Raw genomic sequence first — 18,144 nt, forward strand, 5'->3', positions numbered from 1 at the left:
ACCATTCCATTGTAGCTCTGGCTGTATGTTTAGGGTCGTTGTCCTGCCGCAATGTGAACCTCCACCCAAGTCTCAAGTCTTTTGTAGACCCTAATAAGTTTTCTTCTGAGATTGCTCTGCACTTGGCTCCATCCATCTTCCCATCAACTCCGATCAGCTTCCCTGTCCCTGCTGAAGAAAAGCATCCCCACAACATGATGCTGCCACCACCAAAAAGTTCAATTTTGATCTCATCTGACCAGAGCACCTTCTTCCACATGTTTGCTGTGTCCTCCACATGGCTTCTCACAAACTGCAAATGGGACTTCTTATGGCTTTCTTCTGGCCTTTATGGAAGAGTGGCCAAATTTGTGGACTGCACGACTAATAGTTGTCCTGTGGACAGATTCTCCCACCTGAGCTGTGGATCTCTGCAGCTCCTCCAGAGTTACCATGGACCTCTTGGCTCTTCTCTGATGAATGTTCTCCTTGCCCGGCCGGTCAGTTTAGGTGGACGGCCATGTCTTGGTAGGTTTGCAGTTGAGCCATACTCTTTCCATTTTCGGATGATGGATTGAACAGAGCTCCGTGAGATGTTCAAAGCTTGGGATATTTTTTTTTATAACCTAACCCTGCTTTATACTTCTCCACAACTTTATCCCTGACCTGTCCGGTGTGTTCCTTGGCCTTCATGATGTTGGTTCACTAAGGTTTCCCAACAAACCTCTGAAGGCTTCACAGAACAGCTGTATTTATACTGAGGTTAAATTACACACAGGTGGACGCTATTTACTAATTAGGTGACTTCTGAAGGCAATTGGTTCCATTAGATTTTAGTTAGGGGTATCAGAGTAAAGGGGGCTGAATACAAATGTCCCCCCACACATATTTGACTGTAACATGACAAAATGTGAAAAATGTCAAAGGGAATGAATAATATATATATATCAATCATACACACATATACACACGGCCGCAAGGTGGCTCCTCTGCACTTCTGGGTCTAGAGAGCAGAGGCGTGCCGCCGGCGACCCGCTCCAGCTATGATTGGACCCACCGATTGTTTGAGAGAAGCAAAACGGCGGACTGCCTAATGTAAACAAGGCAGATCGCCATTTTAGAAAGGGAAGGTATTGATCCTGTGTTTCTGCTAAGCACTCCCTAGGAACACAATTAACCCTTTGATCTCCCCTGATGTTAACCTCTTCCCAGCCAGTGTCATTAGTACAGTGACAGTGCATATTTTTAGCGCTGATCATTGTATTATAGTGTCACTGGTCCCCAAGAAGTGTCACTTAGTGTCCGATTTGTCCGCCACAATGTCGCAGTTCCTCTATAAGTCGCCGATTGCCACCATTACTAGTAAAAAAAAAAAAAATAAATGTAAAAAGTCATAAAAATATCCTCTAGTTTGTAGACAGTATAACTTTTGCGCAAACCAATCAATAAACGCTTATTGGGATTTTTTTTTTTTTTTTAACCAAAAACCATGAAGCAGAATACATATTGGCCTAAATTGATGAAGAAATTAGATTTTTTTACATTTTTTTATTGGATGTGTTTTAATGCAGAAAGAAAGAAATAGTTTTTTTTTTCCCCCCAGAATTGTCGGGTGTTTGTTTATAGCGCGAAAATTAAAAACTGCAGAGGTGATCAAATACCACCAAAAGAAATGTCTATTTGTGGGAAAAAAAAAAAAAAAAAAAAAGGGAAGAAGGACATCAGGTTTGTTTGGGCACAGCGTTGTCAGTTAATTGTGTTAAAACAACGCAGTGCCATATCGCAAAAAATGGCCTGGTCATTGGGGGGGGGGGGGTAAATCTTTTGGAGGACAAGTGGTTAAAAAGCCACCCTTAAAAGAGTAACTCCACTTTTGATGAGAAAAGTTGTTCCAGCGGCTCATGAGAAGGCCAGCCGCTGCCAAAAAAAAAAATAAAAAAAATTACAGAAGCTATGGATGATAGCTTCAGCCATAACCACTTTAAAGCCGCAACGTATACATACACATTGCAGTCGGCAAGTGGAAAGTTTTGTTTGAAGTTTGGCATTAAAAACTGAACTTTATTAGCCACAAAGGATATAAAATCTACACATGATACAAAAATATATGCAAACTCAGATATTGCCTTGTAAAAATAGCAGTGACATCATCACTGCACGACATATAGCCTGTGCAGAGAGCAGAGCTGTGGGAGGGTCCTAGGAGGCTCCACCCACCAGAGTGCTTACAGGAGGGGGGCGGAGACAAGACCAGTCACCCTGCAGAAGGAGAGAGAGCAGCAGTGAGCGGTCTTTATTACAGGAAGTCTCAGACTGGATTTCTGCACAGATCTGGAAGAAATACACAAAGCTCACCGAGATTCAAGGAAAGAATACTCGGAACTCTTATATATTGGACAAGATTTGCTCATCCCGCAGAATTAACGTGACCTCATTCATGGCATTGCACAATGAACAGCTTAGTTTGGCTGACTCTGATAAGGTAACTGACCTATCGGTGATCTTTGGAACTTACCCACGGTTGTGAGGGTGTATGCCGAGACACACACATGTCCTGCAGGGCAGACCACACTGGCACCATCGCAATATGTAGAGTATGCCTTCATACAGACTTTACAAGAGAGGGCGTGGCCTGCGGAGCATAAATAACAAACGTTACCATATACAGTACATTATTCATGTACATTGTGCTGCTCAGCATTGGTGATTGGAGCACTGTGCAGGGGGAGCGTATATTAGCCACTTAAGGACCAGGCCTATATTTTTTTTTTTTTTTTTTTTTTTTTTTTTTTTTTTTTTTTTTACACTTGGTGTTTACAAGTTAAAATAACTTTTTTTTTTTTTTTTGCTAGAAAATTACTTAGAACCTCCAAACATTATATATTTTTTCAGACACACTAGAGAATAAAATGGCGGTTGTTGCAATACTTTATGTCTCCCCGTATTTTACAAAACACAATTTTCTGGGAATATTTATTTATTTTTTTTTTCAAAAAAAGTGTAAGAAAAGAAAAAAAAAAAAAAAAAAAAAAATAAACACACAAACAGTATAGTTAGCCCAATTTTTTTTGTATACTGTGAAAGATAATGTTATGCCGAATAAATTGATACTCAACATGTCACACTTAAAAATTGCGCCCGCTCGTGGAATCATGGCAAACTTAACTTAAAAATCTCCATAGGCGACATTTAAAAAATTTCTACAGGTTACCAGTTTAGATTTACAGAGGAGGTCTTTTTTGCTAGAATTATTGCTCTCTCTCTCTCTCTCTCTAACGATCGCGGCGATACCTCACATGTGTGGTTTGAACACCGTTTGCATATGCGGGCGCGACTTACGTATGCGTTCGCTTCTGCGTGCAAGCACGGCGGGACAGGGTGCTTTCATTTTTTTTTTCTTCTCTTAATTAAGTTTTTATTTTTACACTGTCCCTTAAAAAAAAAAAAAAAAGAAAAAAAAAAAAAAATTGGATCACTTTTATTCCTATTAATGTAAACATTCCTTGTAATAGAAAAAAAAAAAGCATGACAGGACCTCTTAAATATGATATCTGGGGTCAAAAGAATCTCACATTTACACTTAAATGCAATAAAAAAAAAAAAAAAAAAAATCTCTCCCTTTTAGACCGTTGGGCGGAAGTGACGTTTGACGTCCCTTCCGTCATCCATTGGTATGCAGTAGAGTGGGGGCCATCATTCCCTCACTCGACATCCAGCCTCTCAGGGGACAGCATTGGATTGTCTGCGCCGCTACCGAAGTCTCTGGTAAGCGGCGGAGACCACCGGTGACGTGGCGGGATTGGGGGAGGCACATCTCCCGCTGCCGATAAAAGTGATCTTGCGGCGAACCCGCCGCAGAGACCACTTTTATCTTAAAGAGGACCACCCGCTGTTTAAAAAAAGCACTGGGGGTTATGGCAGCTATCTGCTGCCATAACCCCGGTATTTAACGTCAAAGTACCGGCGTACAATGACGGCGGGCGGTCCGGAAGCGGTCAGAAATATGCACAATGGAAAAATTTGTTTGGTCTCAGATTTGTTTTGTATTTTCGCTTGTTTTTTTTTTAATTCGAAAAGGAAGCATACTGCACTAAATACAGCAAGGTATAAAAAGTGAAATAAGACGATTCCTTCTTAGGCTATTCTATTTTATTCCATTCTCTTCTATTCTATTAAGCAGCCTCAGTAACAATCATCTTATTTCACTTTTATATTTTACTGTATTTTTTGCAAAATATTTCCATTTTGAATTCATTCTCAAATACAAATAATTTGTTATAACATTCTTCAGATGTTATAATTCATTACTGTTGTGATTCAGAAATTCAGATACATCCGAATCTCAGAATAATGAAAATTTGTCCGAAGTCAGATTCGTAACAAAACGACATGTCCAGTGTATATAATTGGAGTGCTGTACAGGGGAAGGGTCATTGATTGGAGTAGTGCAAGGATACTGTCATTGATTGGGGGACTGTAAAGGGGGAGTATTGTCATTGATTGGGGGACTGTAAAGGGGGAGTATTATCATTGATTGGGGGACTGTAAAGGGGGAGTATTGTCATTGATTGGAGTACTGTGCAGGGGGAGTATTGGGTTATTGATTGGAGTACTGTGCAGGGGGAGTATTGTCATTGATTGGAGAATGTTATAACAAATTATTTGTATTTGAGAATGAATTCAAAATGGAAATATTTTGCAAAAAATACAGTAAAATATAAAAGTGAAATAAGATGATTGTTACTGAGGCTGCTTAATAGAATAGAAGAGAATGGAATAAAATAGAATAGCCTAAGAAGGAATCGTCTTATTTCACTTTTTATACCTTGCTGTATTTAGTGCAGTATGCTTCCTTTTCGAATTAAAAAAAAACAAGCGAAAATACAAAACAAATCTGTGCAGGGGGAGTATTGGGTTATTGATTGGAGTACTGTGCAGGGGGAGTATTGGGTTATTGATTGGAGTACTGTGCAGGGGGAGTATTGGGTTATTGATTGGAGTACTGTGCAGGGGGAGTATTGGGTTATTGATTGGAGTACTGTGCAGGGGGAGTATTGGGTTATTGATTGGAGTACTGTGCAGGGGGAGTATTGGGTTATTGATTGGAGTACTGTGCAGGGGGAGTATTGGGTTATTGATTGGAGTACTGTGCAGGGGGAGTATTGGGTTATTGATTGGAGTACTGTGCAGGGGGAGTATTGGGTTATTGATTGGAGTACTGTGCAGGGAGAGTATTGGGTTATTGATTGGAGTACTGTGCAGGGGGGGTATTGGGTTATTGAATGGAGTACTGTGTAGAGGGAGTATTGGGTCGTTGATTGGAGTACTGTGCAGGGGGGGGTATTGGGTTATTGAATGGAGTCCTGTGTAGAGGGAGTATTGGGTCATTGATTGGAGTACTGTGCAGGGGGAGTATTGGGTCATTGATTGGAGTACTGTGCAGGTGGAGTATTGGGTCGTTGATTGGAGTACTGTGCAGGGGGGAGTATTGGGTCGTTGATTGGAGCATGGTGCACGGTGAGTATCTTTGATGGGAGTGTAGGCAGAAGCATAGGCGTACGCACAGGGTGTGCCTGGGCACACCCTAATCACCCCGTGTGGTGCAGATTTCCTCTGTTAAGACCCATAATATTTCACCAAAGACCCCTAAAGGCTCCAAAAATGTTTTAAGAGAAGGTAAAAAAATTGTAAAAAATAAAAACTACTGCAAGCAGTCTCTTCCCTACTGACACCGTCAGTATATATACACAAATTCAAATGTGTTTGAGTTTTGGGGGTGCACACCCTAATGCAAAAGGCTGCGCACACCTATGGGCAGAAGTTTAAGAGATAATAATAATAATAATAATAACACCATGATGTATCTTCTCCTGTACGAGTCACTTCCTTCTGTCTAGCAGAGAGTGATATATACAGGAAGGAGACGGGTCCATTCAGTCAGTGATTGGGGGTTGGACACACAATCAGAAGGATGTAGTCACTACCCCACAACAGGAAGCTTTAAAAGTGGACTATGAACAAGGACTGTTTCCCAATGGCAGGTGCTGTCTCTATTCAGGGAGGACATGCACACCACAGCGTCTATTCAAGGAAGTATTGCAAGAATGTTCTGCTTTGTTATTTCAACATTATGGATGTTCTGTTATTTCGTCATACAGTAAAGTGAAGAAATGTTACTGGAACTCCTGTTATTTGGAGTGTAAATAAAGTATTCAATGGGTGAACTGCTATACCTGGCCTGATCTCTGATCATTGCGAAGCGCAGTGAGAACATTGCGTTTCAATGCTTTTGGAAGCCGAGTAAGTGAAATTACTGGAAGGTGGAGGAGCCAGCTTGAGAATGGGAGCGATGGTGGCTGGGAGACGGAGGTCCCAATGGTGGGATGAACCACCCTGGGCTGTGCTTGGGAGTCGACTGGTTCTGGAGTTGCCAAATTTGCAATTCTTGAGGCAAATTGCATTTAAACATTATATTTATCGTATATTAAATTATATATAATCTAAATTATATTTAGAATATATTATATTTAAAAAATAAATCTAATACAAATAAATAATAATATTTTATTATCTAAAAAAAAAAAAAAAAAAAAAATTATGGAAAAGGAAAAAAAAAAAAAAAATTCAAATAAGCTACCAGCTATTTGAATTTTGCTGGCACTACCAGCAATTTTTTTTTTTTTTTGCGCTGGTGACAGGGACTCTTTAATCCAGAAAAATACAAAACAATAAACACACACTGACGCACGTGGACACAATTTAAAAGGCACGTCTAGGAGCAGGTGGAGGATTCATAACTACAGTATGTGTAATGCTCCGAGTCCAGCAATTGTTCCCAGCACTCCATGCTCGCCAGCTGCTGTTATATTCTTCCTTTTCTGGAATGGGGGGAAAAGTTCATCGCTTTGCATACTGAGCCCCGATTGGTCAGAGAGAAAACGGTCATTGCGCAATGTTACTGCTTTTCTTAGCTGCATGGAAAGAGATCAGGGTCAGGCTTTGTCAGGCAAATATTAAAAGGGACCTCCTAGTGAAAAAATGCCAATCCTCTGACCTCATACTGATCTGGAGGTTAGATTAAGGTCAGAACTCCTAAAATTACCATGTTTTTATTAATTAAAGCATCAACATGACAGCCAGGCAAGTAGCTTTTTTTTTTTTAGAATTAGCGATAGAGTTGCAAATTTCTGAAACACACACAAATAACTTTTTTTTGCACAGTTTAACCACCTCTATACCGGGCCAGTTCTGGCATTCCTCGCCTACATGTAAAAATTATTATTTTGTGGAAAAATTACTCAGAACCCTCACAAAAAAAAAAAAAATTGGGCCCAAAGTGTCAATATTTTGTGTGGCCACCATTATTTTTTCTTATATATATATATATATATATATATATATATATATATATATATATATATATATATATATATATAGCACACACACAAAAATTGGGATATAATGTGAAAGATGATGTTACGCAGAGTAAATAGATACCCAACATGTCATGCTTTAAAATTGCGCCCGCTCGTGGAATGGAATGCAGCGATTCTGTGCATGATAAGAATGGATTATAGTGGCAGTTCCGCCGCTTAATCGTTCTTATAGGCGACAGGAGGGGACGTCCTCCCCCCTCCCGCCGCTTCTCCCGTGCCATCGGGGGCCTGGAGAAAGAATCAGACGCCGCCGGATGACAACCATAGAGATTTAGGGTGACCAGATGGTCACCAGTCATCTCTATGGCTGTCGGAGGCCCGGGCGCGACGTTATGACGTCACGCCCGGACCCTGCATGTAAACAAAGCCGCGATCGTGGCTAGTAGCATTTTTTTTCCCTGATCTCATCCTTTTCAGCCTGGAGGAGAGATGTGGGGTCAATAAAGAGGACCTGTCACGATGTTTACATTCCTTGTAATAGGAATAAAAGTGATAAAAAAAAAAAAAAAAAGAAGTGTAAAAACATAAGAATAAAGTAAAATAAAATATATATATATATTTTTTAAAATGCCCCTGTCCCCGGTAGCTAGCGCTCAGAAGCGAACACACACGCAACTCCCGCCCACATATGTAAACGCCGTTCAAACCACACATGTGAGGTATCGCCCCATGCGTTAGAGCGAGAGCAATAATTCTAGCCCTGGACCTCCTCTAACTCTAAACTGGTAACCTGTAAAAAAATCTTAACGCGTCGCCTATGGAGGTTTTTAAGCACCAAAGTTTGGCGCCATTCCATGAGTGTGCGTAATTTTAAAGCGTGACATGTTGGGTATCTATTTACTCGGCGTAACATTATCTTTCACATTATACAAAAAAAATTGGGCTATCTTTACTGTTTTGTTATTTTTTAATTCATGGAACCGTTTTTTTTTTTTTTTTAAAAGACGTTTAAAAAATTATTGCGCAAATACCGTGTGAGAGAAAACGTTGCAATGACCGCCATTTTATTCCCTAGGGTGTCTGCTAAAAAAAAAAAACATATATAATGTTTGGGGGTTCTGAGTAATTTTCTAGAAAAAACAAATATGATTTTTACATGTAGGAGAGGAGTGCCAGAATAGGCCCGGTATTGAAGCGATTAATAATAAAATAGCAAAATATTACAAGAACAATATCAAAATGTAGAATGTAAAAACAACATCAATAATGTAGTTACAGTAAAACCTTGCTGTAGAGCGTTTTGCAGGACAAGCAAAATATTTCCGGATCAAATTATGCTCACAATCCAAGGTTTTACTGTATATTCTTTTTTTCTTTCCTTCTGTCATTTATTATTTCCTCCTTCTGTCAGTTTGTTTCATTTTTTTTTTCCTTACTTTTTTTTTGTTAGTTTTTACTCCCTTTTTTTTCCCCTTCTGTCAGTTCTTATTCCTTCCTTTCTTCCTCCCTCCCATCGTTCGTCTTATATAACTGTTCCCTGTGGTGCTGTGATTGTATGACGATCGGTTTTGTTGTAACTTGTAAGGCACAGGGCGGATCCCAGACTAAAGACAATATTTTACTCTGTAAATATTATTTGCTAAAAAATCCCCTGAGCCCCGGACACAGCCGGTCCCTGAAGGATCATCCCTCCCGTGTTTGCACACCATGTATAGGTTTATATTTAGATGCCTCTGGCATTCCTATGGAAGAATAAAACTCTCTGTTCTCCATTTTTCCAGATTTCTTCTCTTTTGTCCTCCATGGACTTTGTAAGGATTTCCTTCCAAGAACATTCCAACAGGAGGTTAAAATTGTTGACAAGTCTTTTTTTTCCTTTTTTTTAAGATGGTCTTTTAAAAACCATGAACCTTAGTGACCCCCAATGCTGATAGTCTGGTATGATTCAGGAAAAAAGGGGGGTGGGGGGGTTAGGGTGGAAATCGCATGTTCGCTGACCCCCCCTTTCCTTGCCACTGAGGCTGCATGCATGGAGAATGGTCGTGCAAGGGGACTTTGTGGACTTCTGACCGTTGCAGTTTTGCTCCGCTTTAACCTATTTGGAGTTCTTGTTGACCATTCGTTTAAAGTAGAGGTATTCTCGATCTGTAAAATCTCATATGATAAAATATTAAAAATGACTTTATGTGATCGAGATGGACTTGGCTTGAGTCGCACATACTAATCCTATTTTGTATTATGTGAGATGATGTTATAATGGCCAAGCCCTGTGACTTCAACTGACTTTCAAGCAAACTCCCTTCCAGCCTGTACTGCACTCGTATTACTCTTATGATGGCAGTAAAACCAAAAAAAAAAAAAAAAAAAAAAAACTAAAGGATCAGACAACCCAAAACAAAAACTTCTGTGTATAATGAATGCTAATGAGTAAACCCCCCCCAGACTGTTTCTTCTGTCTCTCAGGGACTCTATTGGTGAGATGTTTATTCCAAGTTCCCAGGTCTGTACACCTGCTGTGCCCATTGTGAGGGGTTCCCCTTATCCCTGTGCTGAGTTCCCGGGTCTGCACACCTGCTGTGTCCATTGTGAGGGGTTCCCACCTTCCCTGTGCCGAGTTTCTGGGTCTGTACACCTGCTGTTGTGCCCATTTGAGGTTCCCACCATCCCTGTACTAAGTTCCAAGGTCTGTCTACCTGCTGTGCCCATTATGAGAGGTTCCCCCCATCCCTGTACTAAGTTCCAAGGTCTGTACACCTGCTGTTGTGCCCATTTGAGGTTCCCACCATCCCTGTACTAAGTTCCAAGGTCTGTCTACCTGCTGTGCCCATTATGAGAGGTTCCCTCCATCCCTGTGCCAAGTTCCCAGGTCTATACAGCTGCTGTGCCCATTATGAGGGGTTCTCTGCCGGGTTCCCAGGTCTGTACACCTGCTGTGCCCATTATGAGGTCTTCCCACCATCTCGCTGGAAGTTTTATAAATGGTGGATTCAAATATAAATGAATGGATAAGCACGCCCCAAGAAAACATGGAGTAATCCATTATATAAGAGCCCCTTTCCTTCTATGTACCCTCTGTCACATTGGAAACCACTCATCACATCAAAGTACAACTTTCACATCAGACTCCCCCATTACATCAGAGTCTCCCCTTTAATATAAGAAGTCCCCCTTTCACACCAGAAGCCTCTACTACATAAAAGCCCCCCCCCCCCCCCAATTCCAGAACAGTCCCCTCTTTCATATTAAGCGCTCCCCCTCACATCTAAGCTCCACTCTCACATCCGAAGTCCACCCTTTACATCAGAGCCCCCCACTTCACATCATAAGCCCCCCCTTTCATACCAGAGGCCCCCCCTTCACATTAGAGCCACCCTATATTATCAGAGCCTCCCCTTCACATCAGAGTCCCCCTCTCACATCAATTTAGTGCAGGGGTCCCAAACTGGCGGCCCTCCAGCTGTTGCCAAACTACAAGTCCCATGAGGCATTGCAAGGCTGACAGTTACAAGCATGACTCCCACAGGCAGAGGCATGATGGGAGTTTTAGTTTTGCAGACAGCTGGAGGGCCGCCAGTTTGAGACCCCTGCTTTAGAGCCTCCCTGCCTTTTGATCAAGGTCCCCCTTTCATATCAAAGCCCCAACCCCCCCCACCACCACTTCAGAGGTTCTGCAGGCTGCATAAAATCTTGTAACAGGCTGGATGTGGTCTGTGGCCCATAGGTAAAATTTTGAGACCCCTGCTACAGAAGACAGATGGGAACTACTTCTCTTGCAAAAACAATTCCAATGAAGCAACCAAAGACAAGTGGAGGCATCGCCATATAGTGGTGATGAAAGAAGTTAGAACTGCACTCCTAACACCCTGCTACACATGCGTTTAAATCTGTCACTTTATTATTGCTGCCAATAAAATACCAAGACTTGTTTGAATCAGTACCCTGAATCCCCCGCTTGTTTGATTCAGTACCCGGAACACCCCCCACAAAAAAAAAAAAAAAAAAAAAAAAGAAGTTTGTCCACAACTTTCATGTCTAAAATTAAAGATCTGAATAAACCATAATATGGGTCTCAATAGGTTGCTGTGTGTTATCCATGATGTTGGTGGCATCTTGTTATATAAACTCAAACTTGACTGTTTTGATTATACATACAGTATACAAATAATGAAAGTAAAGCGTGGTGTTCTTTTAACAACTGTGCATGAAATAAACAATATTCATAATAAATAACAAATCAATTAACATAAAATTATTCTGACATAACTGTTTGACTGACATGCAATATTCCAATCTGCCAAGTTCCAAAAAAAAAAAAAAAAAAGGAATAATAATAATTTCTACACACCATGACACCACCAGCCTGAACCATTGATACAAGGATGGATCCATGCTTTCATGTTTACATCAAAATTCTGACCCCGTCCATCTGAATGTCGCAGCTGAAATCCAGACTAATCAGACCAGGCAACGTTTTTTTCCAATCTTCTATTGTCCAATTTTGGTGATCCTGTGTGAATTGTAGCCTCGGTTCCCTGTTCTTAGCCGACAGGAGTGGCACCCGGAGTGGTCTTCTGCTGCTGTAGCCCATCTGCTTAAAGGTTCGCTGTGTTGTGCGTTCAGAGATGATATTCTGCATACCTTGGTTGTGAGGCCCCTTTAACACCAGTGGACCGATCGGGCCACCCATTGTCCTCTATGGGGCGACGGATGTCAGCGGACATGCGTCCGCAGCAGACACCCGCCGGCCATCCGATCAGATTAAACCTGCTGAAAACAATCGTATGGCGATAAGTTTCACCATCCGTCCAGCGGGTCCGATTGGATGACACGCAGTCCGTATTCCATCTGACCACCCCATAGAGGAGAGAGGGCTCTGTCCTTTTCCGCTCCGCATAGCGGAATGGACCCGTCATCTGCCTGCTCAGTGGGGATCAGCGGAGAGATCTCCCGCTGAGCAGGCGGATTCTGACCCATGTGAAAGGGGTCTAACGAGGGGTTATTGGAGTTATTTGACTTTCTATCATCTGGAACCAGTCTGCCCATTCTCCTCTGACATCAACAAGGCATTTTCCTCCACACAACGGCCGCTCACTGGATATTTTCTCTTTTTTTTCGGACCATTCTCTGTAAACCCAGAGAGATGGTTGTGTGAAAATCCCAGAAATATTCAGACCAGCCCGACTGTCACCAACAACCATGCCACGTTCAAAGTCACTTAAAAAGGGGTTGTAAACCTTCGTGTATTTTGACCTTAATGCATCCTATGCATTAAGGTGATAAAACTTCTGGCAGTGACCGCCCCCCCCCCCCCCCCGTTTTACTTACCTGAGCCCCTTTATCCCTTCAGTGGAGACGCGCCCTCCCTCCCTGCATGGGGTCCCGGCTCTTGATTGGATAGATTGACAGCAGCCGGAGCCAATAGCTGCGCTGCTATCAATCAGACCCAATGACGCATCATAGTGCAGGGACTACTTTGAAGTCGCACAGATATGAACGGTACTCATTGGAAATCATGGGGTACGACTTGTCATGTGACTTTTCAGTCCCAAGTCACATGAAATGTCGCACTAGTGGAAACCGAGCCTTATTGGACTGTAGCGCGTTTCTGCAGAACTGAAAACGCACAATTAAAAAAAATGCATAGGTGTGAACCAGGCCTTAATCCCCTTTCTGTCGCTCGGTTTGAACTGTGGCAAGTCGTCTTCACCACATCTAGATGCCTAAATGCACCGAGTTGCTGCCATGTGATTGGCCGATTAGCAATTTGTGTTACCCAAGCAATTGAACAGGAGTACCTATTAAAGTGGCAGATGAGTATATATATATATATATATATATATACACACATACACATACACACACTATATTCTCTTCTGTACAAACAATCCAATAGAGCAGTGGTCATCAACTCCTGTCCTCAGGACCCACTAACAGGCCAGGTTTACAAGATAACTGAAATACATCACAGGTGATATCATTTGCTGCTCAGTGATTGCAGTATTCTAGTCTACATCTCCCCCAAGGTAATACATAAAACCTGGCCTGTTGGTGGGTCCTGAGGACAGGAGTTGATGACCGCTGCAATAGGTCACTCCACCCAAAACTGCAATTCCACCATTGTGGGACCTGATGGTTCATAGGTCCGTATATCGCATTCCACCCCCCGGGGTTAATTATTACACGCTGTCCAGCTTAAACCACAATTACTTCTTCCCCAGATGATCGGCTCTCCAGCATGGGCTATACACTGAAAGACAAGTGAGGATAGCCGACAGCGCTCTCCATATCTTCACTTGTCTTTTATTACACATCCTACTTTGGGGGAGAAGTATGGTAGTTGTGGTTTAACCTGGACAGAGTGCGATGATAAAAAAAAAGTGATATGAACCCGATATAAAGGACCTATAAATCATCAGGTCCCACGTTGCAAGGTGAGAGCACAACTGGCGATTAATGAGAGCGGAGGTGGAGCACAATGGTGCAATTGCATGTTAGATTGTTTGATTGATTGTTTGCATAATTTATTTTTTTAAATAAATTTATTTTTCTTCACACGTTTTGGGAAACACCAATTTTGGAACATTACCATTATGTTGATTTATTTATTATTACTATAATTTGTTTATTTAATGCAATTTTTTTGCTTTTATCCATTTTTTGGTGTTGGTTTCACTAAACTGCACTGGAGGACCATTTTTTTTTTTTTGCAGTGCATGAGATTATAAATACAATTTTTTTTAGGCTACAAATGAGTCACGCAGGAACACGCAGTGCGTTCCGGTTTGATTTACATGCGATTCAGTTAGGGGTTGCCACCTCCATCCCTTTAAACCTGAACACATAATAAATGTACACATAATTTACACAGGTTCTGTGGCTGATTAAGGTGGTCATTAAACTCAGTGCCTTTGTAGCGTCACATATGGGGACCCATCACATTTCGCTACCCGCTGGAGTGCGCATGCGCGCCTACCGCCATATGCGTTCCAACACTTTTACGACAAAACTCCACACCTCTCGCGGGCTCGCCACGCTTCGGGCACGGCCTCACTTTGTTCGGCATAGTTATAATCTAACTCTATGTCCACTTGGATGGTGGGGCTTGAACCTGGACTTAGGGGTGGAGTTTTGTCATATAAGTGTTGGACCGCATATGGCGGCGTCGCGCATGCGCACTCCAGCGGGTAGCGAAATGTGATGGGTCGCCATATGTGACGCTACACTTTATCTGCATTAAAAATTAGCTTCAGAAGCGGTGTAATTCAGTGCGGTGGGCTCAAATTGCACCGCATCACACCAAGAAAGTAGTGCATGCACTGCTTTTGGACACGCGCTGCAGGGAACGCCTGCACCGCGCTCTAGTGCGAACGCCGGAATTGTTTGGCTGTATAGACGGTTAGGGTCGGGTTACACTAGCATGCAGTGCGGGGAAAGGTGCGTTTCCTGGACCGCACAGGTACACCCAATGAGCCGCAAACAAGGCGCATTTGTAGCTACCAAATTGCATGGTCATGGTTTGGTGCGGCTTGATATTTTTTTTTTTTAAAAAGTAACTGCCTTACTTTTTGCCCTCTCTCCCATGCGTTTGGAAGCCCATTGAAACGAATGGGCTGTCAAAAACGGATCCTGAAAAAAAAAAAAAAAAAAAAAAAAAAAAATGCGCATATTCCAGTGTGAACTGGCCCTTGCAGCAGCAACAGAATGACACACATTGGGGGTTATTTTCTAAAGGCAAATCCACCCCCCCCCCCCCTCACACACTACATTTTTGTCTGTACACCATTAGATGATAGAAATCAGCAGAGCTTCCCCTCATTTCAGATCTACAGCGACTGCACTCGCAGTGCACTGTGAATTTGCCTTTAGGCTATGTTTCCACTATTGCGTCCCCAAAGTTGCACGATTTATTTGAAGCAATGCCTGCGTATTCTTGCGGTCTATAGACCTCAAGTCGCATCAAAAGTGGGACCAAAGTAGCGCAGGGACTACTTTGAAGTCATACTGATACGAACAGTACTCATTGGAAATCATGGGGTACAACTTGTCATGTGACTTTTCAGGTCCCAAATCGCATGAAAAGTCGCACTAGTGGAAACCGAGCCTTAGTCAATCAGCCCCACTATATTCTCTTCTGTGCAAACGATCCAATAGGTCACTCCACCCAAAACTGCAATTCCACCATTGTGCTCCAAATTGATCCACCTCCACTCTTATAATCATGGATTGTGCTCTCACCTTGTAACATGGGACCTGATGGTTCACAGGTTCAACACATAATGTTCTGAGCTCTCTGCGCAAATATCCCCACAATATTTAAAAAAAAAAAAAAAATACATAACACATTTATAAAAGCTATGATAATACAAGAAACATAAAGTTATCCAGGAGACTCACCGGTAGCTGTCAGGGCAGAGAGGACACATAGTAGGTTCAGCATAGCGGAGCCCATTGTCATTGGGAGGAGGGTTGGGAGACATGTGATGGGAAGCCTGCCTTGGCTTATATTTATTAAGGAGTGTGTCCAGCAGAGAGGAGCACAGCCCTAATTCCTCCCTCCTCTCCTCACTCTCTCCCTCTTCTCTTCCTCCTGTTTGTATCTCCTTCTCCGTCTCCTCTCCCTGTCTTCATCCTAGCTCTCCTCTCTTCCACCCCACCAAACTCAACTCTATCCTTAGTTCACTCTCTCTTCCACCCACCATTCTCTCTCTCTTCCATACTCTGTCCTTAGTTCACTCTCTCTTCTTCTTTCCTCCTCTCCCCTTCCTCTTTCTTTCTTGTAAAGAACACAATGTTCTGAGAGCGAGGGGGCGCACCTCTGCTGAAATCTCCCAACCATAAACCTCGTCACATTTCTAAAAACGACAAAATTTAAAGGAGGGGATAAATACAAGAAAGGAAAAGAGAGCAAAATAAAAACAGGGAAAGGCAGAGATCTCTTTTCCCACCTTTATTACTCTACTCTTGCACCTGTCTTTGTCCAACTTTTTTTTCCTCTCTTCTTCTTTTTTCTGGCCTCCTTTTTTATTACTATTATACAGGATTTATATAGTAAATATAAGGTTATACTGAGCATACAATAAGCATATACAGCAGCAACAAAAACTATCAGATATCTCCACAGTGCTTAAAGTCTGCTGGCGTATATGACCTTTCTCTTTAAGGGGTGCACCAGTTCCGGTAAGAGTTCCCATATACAGAATTTATATAGTAAATATAAGATTATACCGTGCTACACAATATACATATACAGCAGCAACAAAAACTATCAGATATCTCCACAGTGCTCAAAGTTGAATATAAATAAGTTGCGCTCATATATACCGTGAGTGATGGTCACAAAAAATGAATAAATAAACTGCAAGTTTATAATTTTTTGCCGGCTGTTCTTCTGGTCATTGCAGTTGTACCTGCATGTTTTTTTTTTTTTTTTTAGCAATAAAGGCTACCTCCTTTTTAAACGTTACTACACCATTGGAGTCTTTTTATCTTTCTGCGCTGGTGACTTATGTCACAGTGCGACCTCTAGACGCGACTTCTTATTTTCAAGTTGGATACCGTGGAGGACTTCCAACCACTGCCGAAAAGCTCCAGGGATAAGGAGGACCTATAGACCCTGCAGAGGGCTAAGTCTGCTGGCGTACATGACCTTGCTCTTTAGGGGGTCCACCAGTTGCAGTAAGAGTCCCCAAATACAGGATTTATATAGTAAATATAAGGTTATACCACGCTATACAATATACATATACAGCAGCAATAAAAACTATCAGATATCTCCACAGTGCTCAAAGTTGAATATAAATAAGTTGCGCTCATATATACCGTGAGTGATGATCACAAAAAATTAATAAATGAAATAAAGTGCAAGTTTATAATTTTTTGCCAGCTGTTCTTCTGGTCATTGCGGTTGTACCTGCTTGTTTTTTTTTTTTTTTTTTTTTTTAGCAATAAAGGCTACCTCTTTTTTTTAAACGTTACTACACCATTGGAGTCTTTTTATCATCCTGCGCTGGTGACTTATGTTACAGTGCGTCCTCTAGACATGACTTCTTATTTTCAAGTTGGATACCGTGGAGGACTTCCAACCACTGCCGAAAAGCTCCAGGGATAAGGAGGACCTATAGACCCTGCAGAGGGCTAAGTCTGCTGGCGTATACGACCTTGCTCTTTAGGGGGTCCACCAGTTCCGGTAAGAGTCCCCATATACAGGATTTATATAGTAAATATAAGGTTATACCGCGCTATACAATATACATATACAGCAGCAATAAAAAGATATCTCCACAGTGCTCAAAGTTGTATATACATAAGTTGAACTCATATACAGTGGCGTAGCGTGGGGGGTGCAGGGGGTGCCGTGGCCCCGGGTGTGACATTTAGGGGGGCGCCAGTATGTGTCACTGGATGCCTCCTCCTAATTTTAAATTCCTGTGTCCCCGGGCTCCGGCCGCCATGTTCAGTGTCCGGCGCCCTGTGATTGGGCGTATGGGGGTCATGTGAGGCGTAGAACTGGCCTATCCTCCATCACGCCTGAAGTCCCGCCTCCGCACATGACCCTCATAACGCCCAATCACAGTGCACTGCGCCGGACACTGAATATGGCAGCTAGAGCGCGGGGGAGAGAAGCAATGTGAGCCGCCGAGCCGCCGCTGTCTTCTCCTTCTCCTCCTTCTTCTCCTCCTTCTCCTCCTCCTCCTCCTCCTCCTCCGGACTGATGCAGGCCAGCCAGACACGAAGGTGAGTGAGACTCCCTCGTGAGATTCGTGTTACTGGCCCCGGGGAGAGGGGGGGG

At 42.4% G+C, this 18,144-nt stretch overlaps 1 protein-coding gene across 1 annotated transcript in view; it reads right to left on the reverse strand.

Annotated features, from left to right (window-relative positions):
* LOC141110412 (phospholipase A2 inhibitor gamma subunit B-like) overlaps positions 1 to 16,204 on the reverse strand; it is a 31,544-nt gene extending 15,340 nt beyond the window's left edge. The window contains exons 1-2 of the mRNA XM_073601750.1: positions 15,750 to 16,204; positions 2,495 to 2,611 (exon numbers count right to left, since the gene is read on the reverse strand). Of these exons, the coding sequence (XP_073457851.1) occupies positions 2,495 to 2,611; positions 15,750 to 15,810 (178 nt within the window). The 5' untranslated portion in view covers positions 15,811 to 16,204. The remainder of the gene's footprint in view (positions 1 to 2,494; positions 2,612 to 15,749) is intronic.
* Positions 16,205 to 18,144: the final 1,940 nt, after the last annotated feature.

This window comes from Aquarana catesbeiana, linkage group LG10 (assembly GCF_042186555.1).
Source record: "Aquarana catesbeiana isolate 2022-GZ linkage group LG10, ASM4218655v1, whole genome shotgun sequence".
NCBI classification, from domain to species: domain Eukaryota; kingdom Metazoa; phylum Chordata; class Amphibia; order Anura; family Ranidae; genus Aquarana; species Aquarana catesbeiana.